General features: G+C 49.5%; 1 protein-coding gene across 1 annotated transcript in view; it reads left to right on the top strand.

Annotated features, from left to right (window-relative positions):
- The window catches only part of LOC136553869 (TOG array regulator of axonemal microtubules protein 2-like), a 46,939-nt gene that overhangs the window by 18,782 nt on the left and 11,179 nt on the right, over nucleotides 1-16,978 (top strand). Inside the window, exons 11-16 of the mRNA XM_066545623.1 lie at nucleotides 8,738-8,990; nucleotides 11,035-11,196; nucleotides 11,866-12,061; nucleotides 13,699-13,804; nucleotides 14,549-14,784; nucleotides 16,236-16,388. Of these exons, the coding sequence (XP_066401720.1) occupies nucleotides 8,738-8,990; nucleotides 11,035-11,196; nucleotides 11,866-12,061; nucleotides 13,699-13,804; nucleotides 14,549-14,784; nucleotides 16,236-16,388 (1,106 nt within the window). The remainder of the gene's footprint in view (nucleotides 1-8,737; nucleotides 8,991-11,034; nucleotides 11,197-11,865; nucleotides 12,062-13,698; nucleotides 13,805-14,548; nucleotides 14,785-16,235; nucleotides 16,389-16,978) is intronic.

Consider the following 16,978-nt stretch of genomic DNA (forward strand, 5'->3'; position numbering starts at 1 on the left):
CTGCTGCTCCAGTGTGCTGTTCACCTCACCCTTCCCATCTCCTGTGGTCATTTTGCACAGTCTCCCATTTAGGCAAGCCTCTGTGTATTCTCCATTTTGCCCATCCAATGTCAAAGCCAACAGCAATGCCCCAAGAGCAGAGGTGGTGGTGGGGAAGAGGAGGAAGGGCTTCAAAGCACCTCAGGATGGGTCCCCTGCTGGACTTGGCTTTTCTGTCAGCCAGAGCTTGGCCAGCTCTGTGTGACTGCAGCAATGAAAGCTTAAGGACAATTAATCATCTTTGCATCCTTCTGGGTTTAGTTGTGGCATTCCCATATTTATAGACGTGACCATGCTAAGAAGGTTTGCCTCCTTTCATTGAACGCCCATTCCCTCCCTTCTCATTCTGCATCCTCATATGTTCTTTTGTCCTCTATTTTCTCCAGGTCAGGATCCAGCAGTAGAAGAGAAGAGAAGTTCTTGGAACATGCTGGTAGGTATAGGGCATGTCTGTCCTAAAATGACCTTGATGGGCAGAGTGAACTGTCCCAGAGCCCAGTACCTGGGAGTGTTCACTGGTGTTGCAGTGAAAATTCCTCCAGTGTGAAGTGTTGAGTGGCTGGAGCTGGAGTGGTACCTTGGAGTCCCGGAAATGTTGTGCAGGAAAAGGAAACATTCCTCTCCATCCTGCACATGCCTTTTATCTCCCTGCATCCTTTCTAGTGTCAAAATGAGACTAGAAAAGGAAGGCATTTAGCAGGAAATGAGAAATGTTCCCACTCCTTCCTCCTGACGTTGAAGGAGAAAAGCTTTCCCTGGGGTATTTTTCTGATCTGAACCCTTTGAGATGTGAAGGAGATTCATGGACATTGCCTGGTTTTGCACTGGGAGGAATAGGAAAATCTCCTATGATAGAAAGCCCTTTTGACTTTTCCAATGAAGGAGAGGGAGACTTGCAAATGGGTGCAGCCTAGGCAGGGTGTGAGTTTGTCATCCTCTGACAGCACAGTCCCAAAGCCACCTATGGCAGGTTCACAATGTCAAATCTCTTCCGTGGCTGTCTCTGCCTGTGTCAGTGTTGCAGGCTGAGGCTGGGGCAGGAGATGCCTTGTGCCTGTCCCTGCCTTGCCTGATCCCTGACAAGTGGAATTGTGCCAGACAAAATGCTGGGTCTGGTGCATCTGGGTCAGGCAATACTTTCAAGTTGAAAGCTTCATTGATGCTGTTGTTGTTCCTTTGGGATCTCTGGGCTGTGTAATGATAGGAGAGATGAGACTTGGAGAACTAATTCTGCTGATGCAGAGAAAGGGAACAGATCCCCTGGTTCCTTGGCTTAGGGTTAGTTCTGCCAAATCCTGGGTATGGCCCCTTTGGAATGACTCCTTCATTGCTGGTATGCAAGTGGAATGCTGAATGCAGTTAAGGAGAAGTATTGGTCATTGATGAAGGTAAAATTTTTTCTGGATAAATTCTGGACTAGGAATGACTCATTAATGAGATCATCTCATTAATCCATACCTGTGTGTCTTTGATTACTGACTGAGACACTTTACAGAGAGAAAGAAATCCAGTTTTAAGATAGGTGCTCCTCTCTAACAGCTTGGATGCCACAGGATTTTGTCCTCTGTGAAATCATGTTACGCCTTAACTCTCTGAGTGTTAACAGCTCTGTTGGAGAGTATTTCAGAATGAGTTCCCCTCTGTGATTTCCATTACGAACATTGTGAATTTTTGCTGTTAGCCAAGATCAGAAATGTTTTGAGGCAGGTTTTATGTTGGTTTTGGTTGTGTCTGCTGGAAAGAAAGCAGAGAAAAAACCCCATGGAACAATGAAGCAGAGCAAAAGTGGCAATTTGCAGTTGGATGGCCAGATTTTTCCCTGCAGATACAGATTCCTTGAATACTGGGATATGTAATGTGGATTGCAAAACTTCTTCCAACATGAGGTGCCATTGCTTATGTGCCAGCACTTCCTCTGTTGTGAAGAGAAATAAATGCAAGGAGCAAAGCCCAACCCAGAACTGAGTGGGAGTTACAGAAACAAAGGCCATGAACAGTAGCTTGGGAAAGTAATTACTTCCTAGGTGTAATTGTCAAATTCTGGAGACCACTGTGGATTGCCAACAGTTTAGAAGGAAAGGGATTTCAAATTAGTACATGACCAATGAGCAACACACAAGCAAAGCTGTAGAAGCTTTCTCTCCTGGCTTGTCAGCCCCATACAGTTCAGAGGAATTGTAGTGAGGCTAGTTTCATAACAACTCAAAACAAAGCCATCTTTTGAATAGTAAAAAACCTCTTGGATGCCTCATCCATGAGATGGATTGATTGTATAGGTGGGAGTTCACCCAACTCACTTCCTGCCTTGTGAGACTAGCTCAGCCTCCCACAGAGAGGTGAGGTGGGAGCTGGGCTGCTCTCTGTTGGGAGGAAGGGTCTTGTGTCAGCCCAGAGAGGCTGTGCACATTGGCAGGGAACAGCTGTGGCCTGCATGTGCCCCCTGCAAGGAGCTGTGCTGCTGGCAGTGCCCCTGGAGCTGCAGGGCTGCTGAGCTGTGGGGCAGGGAGAGGAGCAGGAGGGTGCCTGTGCAGCTGAGGCATTCCTGGAGAGCACAGGGCTCTGGGCTCCCTGCTGTCCCAGGGCAGCCCAGAGGCCAGGCTGTGCCTGTGGTAGCTCTGGGGAAGTGGCTCAGGGTTTTCCCCTGGTCTGATTCAAGTAGCTGCCTGTAGGAGCATGTTTGCCTGTGCCGGTGTTTAGGAATTTCCAGGAAGTCTCTCCCATGAACTACAAGACTTCAGATACTTTAAGTTTGCATTGCAGGCTCTGATACATTTTGTCTCTCCGCTTTGCAGGCCTGACTGACTCCAGTATTTCCAGGAGTCTTCCACAGACACGTCCCTCCTCACTGCTTCCACCCAAGCCACTGCCTCCCATCCAAGAGACCTCTTCTTCCAACAAGCCAAGTGCTATTTATGATGGTGAGAAACTGAAAGCTAGCACTGGCTTCAACAATATCAGAAAAAGCCTTCAGGAGGAGAGTTCTGAGGGAAAAGGACATAAGGTAAGGAGACCAAGCTAAGTCCTGTGTGGTAGATTTCCAGTTTATTTGTTGTAGGCAGAACTTGGAGACCTTTTCCTGTGCTGTGAGCGCAGGGAAGGAGCTGAGCCAAGGAACAGCTCAGCTGGACACTGTGCTTCAGGCTGTCTTTGCAATGGGTGTACAGGGCAGACTTCATGTCCTCAGCATGTATCAATAACAGGAGAGGTCTCAGAATGGTTTCTGGGCTCTGTTGTGGTTTCTCCTCTGTCTTATGGCTGAGAAAACACCAACAAGCAGTCAGAGCAGCACAAGTTGTCCAATCTGGAAAAGCAATCCTTTTCCGTTTAGTAACCTATGGGTTTCTATGAAGCATCTCTATGTCTTGGTGGTGTTTTGTGTCAGCTGTGTCTGCTTTGGATGGAAAAAGGTGTTTGCAGGAAGCTGCCAAGTCAGGTTGTCTCAGCTTGTGAGTTGTACAGCCATGCCCTCTGCGCAGTTGTCTCTGATGCTATTTCCAGACTCCATCAAGTCCTGGGCAGCTGTGTGCTATGGCATGGCTTTGTCCAGAGGGAAGGGATGGGAGGTGGCCATGGGGAGAGCAGCCCAGAGCCCAGGCACACGATTGCCTTTGCAGCAGGGCCAGGAACTGCAGTTGTTTTGGGTTTGCCGTGGAGTGCAGGAGGAGGCAGATGAGCGACAGCTTTGGTAGAGAGAATGTGCAATCCTAGGCGTGGGTACTTGATTTCAGCCTTGCAGAGAAAGGGCCCAAGGTATCCCTGACAGGAACTGACCCTTTCAGTGAACTTTGAACAGGTCCTGATTTGGCTCTTTAGCCAGGCCAGAAATGATGGGATACTAGGGGTGGGTGTGCATCTATGCCCAGTGCCTCCAGCCCCATTCCTGGCCATGGCATGGGGGCCCTGGAGCAGCTTGGGCAGGCAGAGAGCTTGCAGACAGCAGCAGGGCAGGGAGCTCTGCTGAGCTTCCCAAATGCCAGTGAGCCTGAGCTGATGGATGTGTGGGAGCTGGAGAGCAGCCAGCATGCCGTGAGCTGAGCAGCATCTGGGCTCAAAGGCTGCTGGGGAACTGTAGGAGGGAAGAGCAGCAGCAGAAGAAATGAGGGCCTTGAGAAAAGCAGGTTTTGACATCCTGCAGAATGGCTTTGTGGGGCCATGGCTGGAGATCAGCAGCACTGGCTGTGAGACAGCTTAGGGGCAGGGAGAGGCCAGGGATCTAAAGCCACTGCCATGCCATCCCAAAGGCCAGTGGGGGCCTTTGGGATGGCATGGGGGCAGTGGCACCCCAGAACATCTTGATGTCAGTGGCAGCTGGGAATGCAGCCACACTTGCACAGGAGAGAGCAGGAGGGGAGAGGTGTCAAATGTGGGAAATGGTCTCCCCCTTTCCATTCTGCATCCTTTTCAAATCAGCTCCATCAGTTTGTCTTGTTTATTCCCGCTAGGTCCCAGTTGAGGGCCTATGTAAATGTCTTGAGGCATAAATGGGGGCAAGGCTGGATGCTTGATCTGAGTGCGCTGTGTTCTACTCTTTCCAGACCTCCTTGCCATATTCCAGTGGTGGGGAAATGAAGAAGGCATCATTTGGACTGCCTTTGATCCCCCCAATATGCAAGGCAGGCAGTCTCCCTGTTGGAAGTGCTGCGGGGTCTTTGCCAAGCTCTCCCCAGCTGGATTTGCAGGAGTCCGGGGAGATGAGGTAAGCCAAGGTGTCTGCTGCTCCAGTGCTGTTCACCTCATTCTTCCCATCTCCTGGGGTCAGTTTGCACTGTCAGCTATCCCATGTATTTAGGCAAACCTCTGTGTGTTCAGCATTTTGCCCATCTCTGATGATCCGGCACCATGTCAAAGCCAACAGCAATGCCCCAAGAGCAGAGGTGGTGGTGGGGAAGAGGAGGCAGGGCTTCAAAGCACCTCAGGATGGGTCCCCTGCTGGACTTGGCTTTTATATCAGCCAGAGCTTGGCCGTTTTTATGTGACTCCAGCAAATGAAAGCTTAAGGACAATTATTCAGCTTTGCATCCTTCTGGGTTTATGTGTTGCATTCCCTCCTTCATAGAAGTGACCCTGCTAAGTAGCTTTGTCTCCTTTCATTGTACGCCCATTCCCTCCCTTCTCTTTCTACCTCCTCATGTGTTCTTTTCTCCTCCATTTTCTCCAGGCCAAGATCCAGCAGCATAAGCCCAGAGGAGACATCAGAACATTCAGGTAAGTACAGGGCATGTCTGTCCTAAAATGACCATTGGCATCCTGGCTTAGAGATAACATTTCGAAAACTTGGTTAAAACACAAAATTTTGAAAATTTATTTAATTCCGTTTCAATTTCTTGACTGGCTCAGTGGACTCTCCCAGAGCCCAGTACCTGGGAGGGTTCTCTGGTGCTGCAGTGAAAAATCCTCCAGTGTGAAGCATTGAGTCGCAGGAGCTGGAGTGGTACCTTGGGGTCCTGGAAATGCAGTGCTGACAAGAAAATAATTCCTCTCCATCCTGCACATGCCTTTTATCTCTCTGCAGGCTTTCTAGTATCATAATGAAACTAGAAAAGGAAGGCATTTACCAGGAAATGAGAAATGTTCCCATTCCTTCCTCCTTGTTTTGAAGGACAATAGCTTTCCTTGGTGTAGTTTCTGAGGTGAACGCTTTGACATATGTAGGAGATTGATGGACATTGCCTGGTTAGACACTGTCGGAAATAGAGAAACCTCCTATGATAGAAAGCCCTTTTGACTTTTCCAATGAAGGAGAGGGAGACTTCGAAATGGATGCAGCTAAGGCAGGGTGTGAGTTTGTCATCCTCTGACAGCACAGTCCCAAAGCCACCTATGGCAGGGTCACAGTGACAAATCTCTTCCCTGGCTGTCCCTGCCTGTGTCAGTGTTGCAGGCTGAGGCTGGGGCAGGAGGTGCCTTGTGCCTGTCCCTGCCTTGCCTGATCCCTGACAAGTGGAATTGTGCCAGACAAAATGCTGGGTCTGGTGCATCTGGGTCAGGCAATGCTTTCAAGTTGGAAGCCTCATTGATGCTGTTGTTGTTCATTTGGCCCCTCTGGGTGTGTAATGATAGGAGAGATGAGACTTGGAGAACTAATTCTGCTGATGCAGAGAAAGGGATCAGTTCCCCTGCTTCCATGGCTTAGGATTAGTTCTGCCAAATCCTGGGTATGGCCCCTTTGGATTGACTCCTTCATTGCTGCTATGCAGCTGGAATGCTGAATGCAGCTAGAGAGAAGTATTACTCAGTAAGGTGACATTTTTCCTGGATTATTTCTTGACTGGAATTGACTTATGTCACTTATTCTTTCCTGTCTTACTTTTCCTTACTGCCCTGAGCATTCTACAGGGTGAAAGAATCCCCTTTTGAGACAGGTTTTCCTCTCATAGTGCTTGGCTGCCACATGATTTTATCCTCTGTGAAGCCATGTAAAAAATTAGTTCTCCTGGTTCTAACAGCTCAGTTGGGGATTATTTCAGAATGACTGGCCATGGGCTTTTTCTGTTTAAGGGCATTTTGAATTGTCAGTATTAGCCAAGATCAGAATTGTTTTGAGATAGGTCATGTTTATTTGGGTTTGGGTGTCTCTGCTGAAAAGAAAGCAGAGAATGAACCCCTGGAAGAAGTAAGTAGAGCACAAGTGGAACTTTGGCATGAGCACTTTGCTCCCTACAAATACAGGCTCGCAGAATACTGGGCACATCTAGTGGAGAAAGCAAAGCTGCTTTTGCATCTAAGACGTGGTGCCATTGTTTGTGTCCCAGAACTTCCTTTGTTGTAAAGAGTAATATAAAAAATCCCCAAAACTGCAACACCCGACCTAGAATTGAGTGAGAACTACAGAAACAAAGGCCTTGAAAACTCCTTTTGAAAACAATGACTTCCTTGCCAGTGTCAGATTCTGGAGAGCACTGTGAATTCCCAAGTGTTTGGAATTGATCCTGTCGTAGTGGAGAGGCAGCGGGCAGCACATGAAGTAGTAGAGCCCTTCTCTCTTGGCTTGGCAGCTGCATATTGTTGAGAGAAATTTAACTGATGCTAGTTTCATGAAAAATAAAAAAGCAAGCAATCTTTTCAGTAACTAAAATAAACTTTGAATTCCTCACCCATTAGAAGGCCGGATTAAAAAGGCATGAGTTTAATTAACTCACTTCTTCTCTTGTACCTGGTCAACAGCTTCTTCTGAAACTACAACAAAAACCCAGAGCAAGGAGGAAGTGAGCTCTCAGTGCAAGACAGGACCTGGGATGCCTCTGTTCCCAAAGGAACTCATGGATCCCTTCAGTTTGGATATTCATGTGCCTGACCCCGGCCTTGGGAATGGAGGTCTGGGCTCCCAGCCAGCTCAGGTGGCCTTGGCCCAGGAGCCCCAGGAGCCCGGATCAGCCTCACAAAAAGGTGAGGTGGGAGCTGGGTTGCTCTCTGGTGGGAGGAAGGGTCTTGTGTCAGCCCAGAGAGGCTGTGCACATTGGCAGGGAACAGCTGTGGCCTGCATGTGCCCCCTGCAAGGAGCTGTGCTGCTGGCAGTGCCCCTGGAGTGTAGGGCTGCTGAGCTGTGGGGCAGGGAGAGGAGCCAGGAGGGTGCCTGTGCAGCTGAGGCATTCCTGGAGAGCACAGGGCTCTGGGCTCCCTGCTGTCCCAGGGCAGCCCAGAGGCCAGGCTGTGCCTGTGGTAGCTCTGGGGAAGTGACTCAGGGTTTCCCCCTGGTCTGATTCAAGTGTCTGCCTGCAGGAGCATGTTTCCCTCTGTAGCTGTTTAGAAGTTTCCAGGAAGTCTGTCCCATGAATTATGGAGCTTCAGATGCTTTAGTTTTGCATCACAGTTTCTGTTATATTTTGTCTGTCCATTTTGCAGACCTGACTGACTGCTATGGTCCCAAGGAGGTTACCCTGGGATCTGTAGTTTCCCTGCCACCTTCCCAGGTGCCCTTACCTTCCAAGATCTTGCCTTCCGTCCAGAATTGCCCTTCTTCCTCAAAACCCAGATCTTACTCTCCTTTATTATTAAGCTAGCCATTCTGCAGGGGCAAAAAAATCGGGATTTACAGCATTGTTATTTTTCTACTTCACTGCCTTATTTTATCCTCTGTGAAGCTGTTGTATAGAATGATTTGTTCTCAGAATTTTAACAGGTCTGATGTAGTGTTTTCCAGAATGAGCTCTGTTGTTCTACTTGCATTAAGAAAATCAACCTCTTGTCCGGCTAGCCCCAAAGTGGCCCAATCTCATACAGCTGAGAAGGAGAATCCTTGGGGAAAATTTATTATCTAGTGTCAAGAACACAATTTACATTTGGGTATCACTCCTGCGACCCTAGGCTTGTCTTTGAATGTCCTCTAAAATATTCCAACAAAGAGAAGAAAATGTTGATCTAATGCTTCCAGGTATTAGAACCTGGGAGTTCTTTCAGGAACTGGATGGAAGATGTTTACTAAAATCAGCATGAATAAGGGCAGATAAGAATCTCTGCCAAGAGCAATCTCCATCTCTGCCCTTCTCTCTCAGACACAGAGGCTGTCCAGCATGCAGGGGCTGAGGCCTTTGTCATGCAGCAGGTTTCAGTCTGCTGGCCAACAGAGTAATGTCATGTCTGCTGCCAGTAGCCCATCCCTTGGGAGAGGGTCTTGGGGTTGTACCTTGCTGCTCTCAATCCCAATCTCTGTGTTTTATGAGAGCTCTGCAATCTGGAACCTGTTTTTCCTGTTGGTCAGCGTGGCATTTTTGGGGCCTTGAAGTCTGCCAGACATTTACAGGAATCTTTGCTTCCATTCCCAGGCTTCCCACTGAGCCAGGCCAAGGAGATGGATCATCCCAGCAGTCCTGGTCGTATGAGGGACAACTCTGGAAAGGTAAGGAATAAGGACAGGGATAAGCAGACTTCCTTTCCAGTGGCTGTTTATGCCCAAAATGTCACTGAAAATCATAATCTTCCACTCCTTGGGGGATGGGGATTCTCTTGGGAATGTATTTGACAACTCCAGGGCAATTGTTTGGCCATTTCCAGTGGTGCCACGGTCACTGGTTTGGAGATGGTGCTAAGGTCATGCCAAAAGCATTCTTTATGTGCAAAGGCTGTTTTAGAGAAGTTCTGAATGGCAGAGCAAGCTACACATCAGTGAAGGTGGGCAAAGTGCATCCTTGGAAGCAGAGAAGCAAAGATTCTGATGTTGAATGTAAGCAAGGCTGCAAAATCAAATGGGAGAGTTTGATTTTTCCTGGTTACCTTTGTGGCTGTATCTCACAGCCCTCTCACAAGTTTTCTGCTCATGAGCATCAGTGCTTCTGCAACTTGTTTTCACAAGAGTCCTCCTTTTGGTCTGCTGGTCTCAGAGACAAAGTCCTTGAGAGCTGAGGCCTTCAGAAGCCAGGAAGTGAGAAACAGCTGCAATTGCTGGCCATGAGTGTTAAGCAACAGCTCATTAGCCCTCCTTGCTGGGTATTGCACATGGTTTTTATTCTCCTGCCATGGCCTGTAGGAACTGAACTGCCTGCTCACTGTCATGTGAGCTCTTCATCTGTCTTGGAGCACTCCTATGAGTTTCATGCTTCAAGCAGGGCTTCCTGACATAGGTTGCAGTTACAGCATTGGAAGGTTGTGGCACTACAGTGTTCCACCCCACTGTGTGTAATTGCCAAGGTGAGGACTGGAGACATTCCTCTGAAACTATTGGAATGTATATGGAGCTGCATTGAAGCCTATGGCACTCTGTGGACTGTGTCTGGTTTGTGTGTCTCTGCTTACAGTCTGTGATGTATTTCCATTGTACCTAGGTCCGTGCTACATTGAGCAAGCTGGCTCAAAAGAACTTGGAGTGGAAGAAAATGGAGCTTTTGGAAAAACTGGTGAAGAGGAGACAAAAGGAAACATCCTCACAGCTTCCTCCTAAGGCAGTTGAGCCCAGGGATGCAGCTGAAGCAAGTAAGTGGTGGCTACACATGTGGTGGTCCTTTTTGACCCCTTGCTTGCCCTTTGCATGTTGTTGCAGTCACACTGGGGGGCTGTTCTGCTTGCATCTGAGTGGAAGCTTGCATTAGGATTTAATTCTGTTTTCCAAAGAAAAATACAGAGGTATGAAGTGTCTTGCCCATGGCCTCACTGAGTCAGTTAAGAGAATATCAGCTTCCCACCTTCACCTCTAAATTCTTTCAAAGTAGAAAACTCTATCTTGCAAAGTACACTGGGGCTTCAGACTGTCTCCTGGAGAGCAGTCTCCAGGGAAGGTGAGGCCAAAAGAATGCTTTTCAACCAGGCTGCAACCTGGAAGAAACAAAATTCACCTCCAGAGATCCTTCTCCTGCCGCTCCCTGCTGAGGAGCTGGCACTGTAGAGCTGTGCTGAAGCCCCAGGCAGGGCTTCTGTTGTAGCCCCAGGAGCAAGCAGCGTTCCCGGCTGAATCCCGGCTGAGGGGCTCTGCCTGCAGGGCTGTGAGTGCTGCCCGAGGGCGGCAGCAGGGCCCTCAGGAGGCAGCACTCAGCCCGAGGGCATCACGCAGGGCTATCTGCACTTTCTGTGGGAACTGCCCCTGCCTGCCTCTGGAACAGAGCAAAAGCAAAGCAATACTGGGTTTTTCTTGTTTCTCAGGGGAAGCATCACTGCAGTTTGCTTTTAAGCTAGAAGAGGGTAGATTTTGGTTAGATACTAGGGAGATTTTTTTTTTTAATGAAGATGATGAAAAGCTGGCAGGATTTGTCCAGAGATGCTGTTGTTGGTCCATCCTTGAAGGTGTTCAAGGCCAGTTTACATGGGACACTAAGGAAGCTGATCTAGAGGAAGATGTCCCTGCTCACAGGGGTTGGACTAGATGGTGGTTAGAGGTGCCTTCCAACCCAAACTATCTGGGATTCTGTGATTCAGTGATCACAGTCCCATGTTAGTGTGCCATTGTTATACTTGAAGTTCTTTGGGATAGCAAAGAGATGTTGCCCAGCTCCAGCAAGTTTTCTGGCCCTTTCCATTGTCACCTTGTTCAGCACCCTCCATTTACAAGCTCCTCTTTGGTCCCTGCAGGCTTTAGCCTACCACCTGTCAATGGCACAGCTTCTAGTATGCAGAGAAAACCCCCTGGTAGTGCCATAAAGAAGAAGGTTGTGAAAAAGCAGGACAACATTCCCTTATTGCCCAGTACACTCACCCTCCACGGGGATGACAGCTTCCCACGCAGTTCCTCAGGTAAGCCTGCTCCCTGGCAGCTTTTTCCTGCAGGGGTTTGTCCTTGCACAAGGAGCACAAACTGCCTCCTGCCTCAGCCAGCACAGCCGGGATCTTGGGTCCATAGTCTGTCCTGAGAATGAACAGCAAATCTACTTTTGAGTTACTCCAAAAGTTGATAGTCTAGAATATTTGAAGTCAATGGAAACAGAGGTGCTGTGAGGTGGGAAGGGTCAGGTATGGCTGTTCCCTGGTTGTTGCTCCGTGGGGATTGAGCCAGGCCCAGCAGGGCTGGGTTGTTCAGGCTTGGCTTGGTGCTGTCACAAGGCAGCTGCAGGTCTTTCCTCAGGGAGGTGCAGAGTGCCCCTGTCCTCATGGCTGGGGGAAATCAGGGTGCTGAGACAAGAGAGGCCCCTGAGGGGTTCCCTCCTGGGCTGGCCAGTGCTGCTGTGGGCACTGTCTCACAGGGAGTGGGAGCTCTGCGGCCTCAGGAAGCTGCCGCTGGCTCTGGCACCTGTGGCACTTGGGAGCTGGCGCTGTGGGGGCAATTGTCAGGTTCAGCCTGGAGCTGTGGCCAGCTGGGGGAGGCTGGGAGCAAGCAAGGAGCCCCAGGATCCAGGCAGCAGGGAAGTCTCTGAGCCAGGGGCAGTGTGTGCCACACTTAGCCCTGGCTGGGAGATGGGGCTGCAGGCCGCGCCATGGCGGGTGCCTCGCCCGGGGCTGCAGCGCCCACGGCCGACCCTCTCCTTACAGTGACCCCGCAGACGGCCACTGGTGCCAAGCGGCGAGAGGAGCCGCTCCGTGGGCGTGGGCAGAAGGACAAAACCTTTTCAGACCCACAGAAATCCTTGCAGGAGGCACTCTCCATGCTGGGCAGCGATGACTGGTAAGAAAGGCCCCGTTCCCTCTGTGTCCCTCTCGGCGTTAAGGTCGGTCAGAAGCGTGTCTTGCTCGTTTCTCGGAGCCCCGAGAGCCCAGAGGGCCAAAGGGCACTGGTGAAACCCCTGCAGAGCAGGGAGAGCATAAAGATTGGAGAGCAGCCTTTTCTTGGCCTTGCTCTGCAGCAGTGCTGCAGCTGCAGCAGGCCCGTGCTGTTTCCTCGCTTTGCCTGCTGCTCCATGGAGCTGCAAGGGAAATGTGGAGGGAAGAGAGAGAGCTGTGAGATGAGATCATCTGCTGGCTGAAGGCAGAAGCAGGATGGCAGCAGTTTTGAGTGTAGAGATTTGGGTGCCTTGGGCCGCTGGCCCAGTGGGACTGAGTAAGATTCCTCTCTGCTCCCACTGCTGACAGCAATGGCAGGGACTCGTGCATGTGAGTCCCAGAAGCAGCTCCAGGGAGCTCCTCTTTTTGAGAAATGGACTGCGTTGTTGTGGTCACAAGTCCCTCAGCCCGCCATTATTCCTGAAGGGCTCATGGCAGAAGAGAAGGAAAAAGAAATCAAATCCTCTAAGAATCTTGCACTTTGGGAATTCAACTTTTCCTTCTCACTGCTTCATATGGGCCTGAGATGTTTTGTCAATACTCAAAATGTGTCCTAAAATTCTACACAGACAGAAGGAGGCCAGGAGATGATACCCTTACAAATGCTAAGTGATATTGGTTATCTTTTTGATGTCTGGGTTAGCATCCACTCATTGGTGGATGCTTCATTTTCACAGGGATAAGCATGAAAAATTGGCCACGATACATCTCCTTTGCTTTGCCCTTTCTCTTGTGCTTTCTCTTCCCCATTTCTCTTTGGTGCCCTGTGAGGTGCAGAGAGCTTCTGCAGGTGTGGGGGGTCCTGATGAGACTCAGGGTGCCTGTGGGATCAGTCAGCAGCCCTGTGCTGCAGCCCTGATGCCTCACATACCTTCCTGAGGCTGAGGGCCTGCACAAAGCAAGTGCTGAGAGCTGGAGTTGTTTGCACCTTTTAAATAACATGTTGCTGTTGTGGGGCTTGTTTTAGGTAGGAGTGTTGTGGGAAAAGCCAGAGTTTCAACAGTTCTTGCCCAGGGGTGGAATCTTAATCTTCTGGGATGACATCCTGCTGCATTTTCGGGGAATGTGTGAGGTGGAGTGGAGTGGGTGGCACACAGGCCTAGACTGTCAAGCGGAAACTCAGCTCCAGAGTGGCAGTGCAGACTCTCAGGGCTGCACTGCTTGCTGGGGCTGACAAAGAAGGAAAATCCTGTCCCAGTAACAGCCCAATGGGACTGTGTCTCAGGGACAGGTACAGGGAGGTGACAAGAAACAGCAGCATGGCCCAGCCTCACAGCTCTAGGAAGCAGTGGCAGAGGGATTAATAGCAGAGATTTTCCGAAAGGCCACACATGAAGACTCTGAAAGCCCTCTCTTTGCCTCTTGGATTTGTGTATGCTTTTGACAGCCACAGCATCCTGTGGCAATGTGTTCCATGATTTCATTAAGTGCTCCTTGAAAAGCACCTCCCATGCTTTGAGCTGCCAGCCTGGTCATTTCAGAGGGTGCTGCCTAGTTCTTGGGTGGAGAGAAAAATCAATCATTTTGGTACTTGCCTTTCAGGGAACTGAAGAAGAAGGGACTCTTCAACATCCCATGCCTGGCTGAGTCCCATCCAGAAGTCGTGCTCGGCCGACTTCGTGAGATTTGCTTGGCAGTTACCAGCGAGGTGAGAACATTGTTCTGAATTGTCCCCCATCCTTCATCCACGGCTTGTAGAGTAGATATGTGCTTGTTCATCTCCATGTGTGCTCAGGGACTGCCTTCATTTCTGGTTTTTATTTCTTCTATTTCTAATGTCTGTCAGCTATCTGTAGGATCTGTGTGTATGTGCAGCTGTATTTACTGGCAGGTTGGGTATCTGGCACTTGTCTTTGAGTGTGGTGCCTTTATAATGCAAGGCAGAAACGGGGACACTAATGACATTATATGCCAGAGTCCCAATCTCTGCCCAAGCTGTCATTGAACACTGCAATGAGTCTGTAGATCTGAGCCTGTGTTTTCTGTTTGCTGTCTGAGTGCTTCAACTACAGGTGTTGCTTTTTTGAACAGGAGCACCTGACTGGTTCATTTTTATGACTTGTGCCTTTATGGTTTGAAAACATGCTTTACTTTATTTTGCTTCTTTGTTTTTCAAATCAAAGGTCCTAAAATCGAAGCAGTTGACATTATAGAAAGGTTAAGTAGAACACTTTAGTGAAACAGATGTTTTTATGCCTGCAGTAAGCAGGTGTGAGGCCAGAAATTGGTGCCAGAGCAAGTGCCTATCTGTGCTTGGGCTCTTCTGCTCTTCCTGTGCTTTTATGTTGCTCTATACACAGTGGGACATGCTGTGATTTCCTGGGAGTTTTGTCTAAGGAAACTGGTTTACTTTTCAAGGTGATTCTTATGTTTCCCCTCATGACTTCCCCAGGTGTCCAACCTCCGGTCCATGGTGTCCTGCTCAGCAATTGTCTCTCTGGGAGAGCTCTTCACCATCTTGAAGAAGGACATGGACTCTGAGGTGGATGAGGTTGCTGAGGTCCTTCTCCATGTGGTGTGGAACTCCCCAGAGTTTATTTATAAGGAAGCCTGTCAGAGCCTGGGGATGATGGTAGAGAATGTGACTCCTGTCCGAGCAATGACTGCTCTCATAGACAGGGGAGTCAAGTAAGTTCTTCTTTTAGTGATGTTCTTCACCTTCCAGTGTGTGGGTGGGGGAAGGGATCCGAGAGAGAGAATGGGAATGGTGGGAGGGAAGGGTCCTGTATCCGGCATCTTCTGGATACAGGACTCAGGGACTCGATTCTCTGATCAACGTCATTTCTTTCCTCTTGTCACCCATTTCTGCCCTCCTGCAGCCCATTAGGTCACAGAATCACAGAACTGTAGAATAGGGGAAGTTGGATGGGGCCTGTCAGGACTATCCAGTCCAGCTCCTGGCCTTGCACGGGTCACAGCGTGTGCCTGAGACTGTTGTCCAAATGCTTCTTCAGCTCTGTCAGGCTTGGTGCTGTGAGCACTGCCCTGGGGAGCCTGTTGCAGGGCCCAAGCACCCTCTGGGTGAAAAACTTTCCTGATATCCAAACTAAAGCTCCTCTAAATAAGCTTCCTGGAGTTCTACCAGTCTGTCAGAGGTTTCCTTGATTTGGTGAACACTGGGGAAGTGCAAGTGCCTGCAAAGGCTCAGGGTAGAGCCTTGTGCTTTTGTGGGAAGAGGGACAATTGCAATTGCAGCTGTGAGCACTGTTGGTATTTTGCAGTGCTAACCACAGGGGCCCTGGGGAAAACCAGGTATCCTCATGATGCCATTACCCTGAGAAATAAGGAGGGTCCTTGCTGGGGTGTGGAGCACATGGGGTGGGTGTGGCACAGCCTGCACAGCAAGTGCAGCTCCTGCCAAAAGGAGTCTTCTATGAGTGTCCTGGCCTTCGAGCTCTGCTTTCTATTCAAAATGATGTTTCATGTTAGCCCTGAGATGATGATTCACTTTCCAGGCACCTTCACAGGCCGAGGGCCTTGGGACAGCTGAAGCAAATGCTGCCCTAAGTGTTGGTGCTGGGCCTGATAGTTCCCAAGAGACACTCTATAGAACAGGACAACCTGGCTAAACTGACTGCCACCCTTTCCTCAGCTTTGCAATAGGGTAAAACACTCAGATGTATCCCTTGCCAAGCTTTACAAAAGAAACAGGCTGCATTGCTGCATTTGTTCCTTTCCAGAGGTCTGCAGATTTGGGGATGAATGGGTGGAAATAGCCTCATCCTGCTGCAGCTCTGTGTAGTGGGTGCCCTCTGATGGGTCAGCATGAATTGTCCTTAATTTCTAAATAATTAATATGTGATCTATTACTTTAATCTTTTTCTGAGTATATTTTGGGAAAGAAATGGAGTATCAGCTAGTGCAGGGAGATGGAATTCTTCCCTCTTGCGTGCAGGCAGTCCTTCTGTACAGTGCTAGCTTAGTGTTTCTCCGAGGACAGAACCTTCTGCAGGTGTTGGAAGGTGCAGGGAGAGCCCAGGCTCCTTCTCCCAGCAAGGCCAGGGAGCACACTCTGGCCAAGGCCTGTGCTGCTGCTGCTCCTTGTCCCTGTGCCCCAGGGTTTGCTCTCTCCTTCCCAGGAGCCGCTACGTCCAGGTGCGGAAGTGTGCGGCCGAGCTGCTCCTGTCCTTGATGGAGAAAATGGGAGTCACCAAGCTCGCAGGCACCCCCAGGGCTGAGAGGCTGGCACACGTGGCAGGGACACTGGCTCAGGACTGTCACAAGGACACAAGGTAATGATCTTCATTTCACCTCCAAAACAAGGAAAACCGTTTTGTGTTTGGCTTTAAAGATAAATCCACAAAAGAGTGGAAAGGAAAGGAAATAATGAGTGACGTTACTGTGTGGCTATGGGGCATAGAATCATGGAATATGCTGAGTTGGAAGGGACCCATGCAGGTCACCCAGTCCAGCTCCTGGCCATGTGCAGGACAGCCCAAGAGTCACACCATGTGCCTGAGAGCATTGTCCAAACGCTTCTTGAGCTCTGCCAGGCTTGGTGCTGTGACCGCTGCTCTGGGTTGCCTGGGGAAATGACTGTACTGGGTAACCAAAGTCTGGCCAGCAAGAGGGAGCATTGCCAACTTCCAGTGACGTGAAGGATTCTTTACTGAAATCAAAAGAGCTCAGATTAGCCAATCCAACAGTTTTGATTGGCCTTAGGTGCACATGAGAGAGCCAAAGTGTTGGCTAATGTTCATCACTGAAGGATCCCAAACATTTGTTTCACATTAACTTAAGACTTCCCTAGAAATATTTTAGAGGTCTTTAGCCAATCTATTCAGTCTTTCTAAACCTCTTCAGATTTCTAGAATGCTGTTAT

Source organism: Molothrus aeneus, chromosome 3, assembly GCF_037042795.1.
Source record: "Molothrus aeneus isolate 106 chromosome 3, BPBGC_Maene_1.0, whole genome shotgun sequence".
NCBI classification, from domain to species: domain Eukaryota; kingdom Metazoa; phylum Chordata; class Aves; order Passeriformes; family Icteridae; genus Molothrus; species Molothrus aeneus.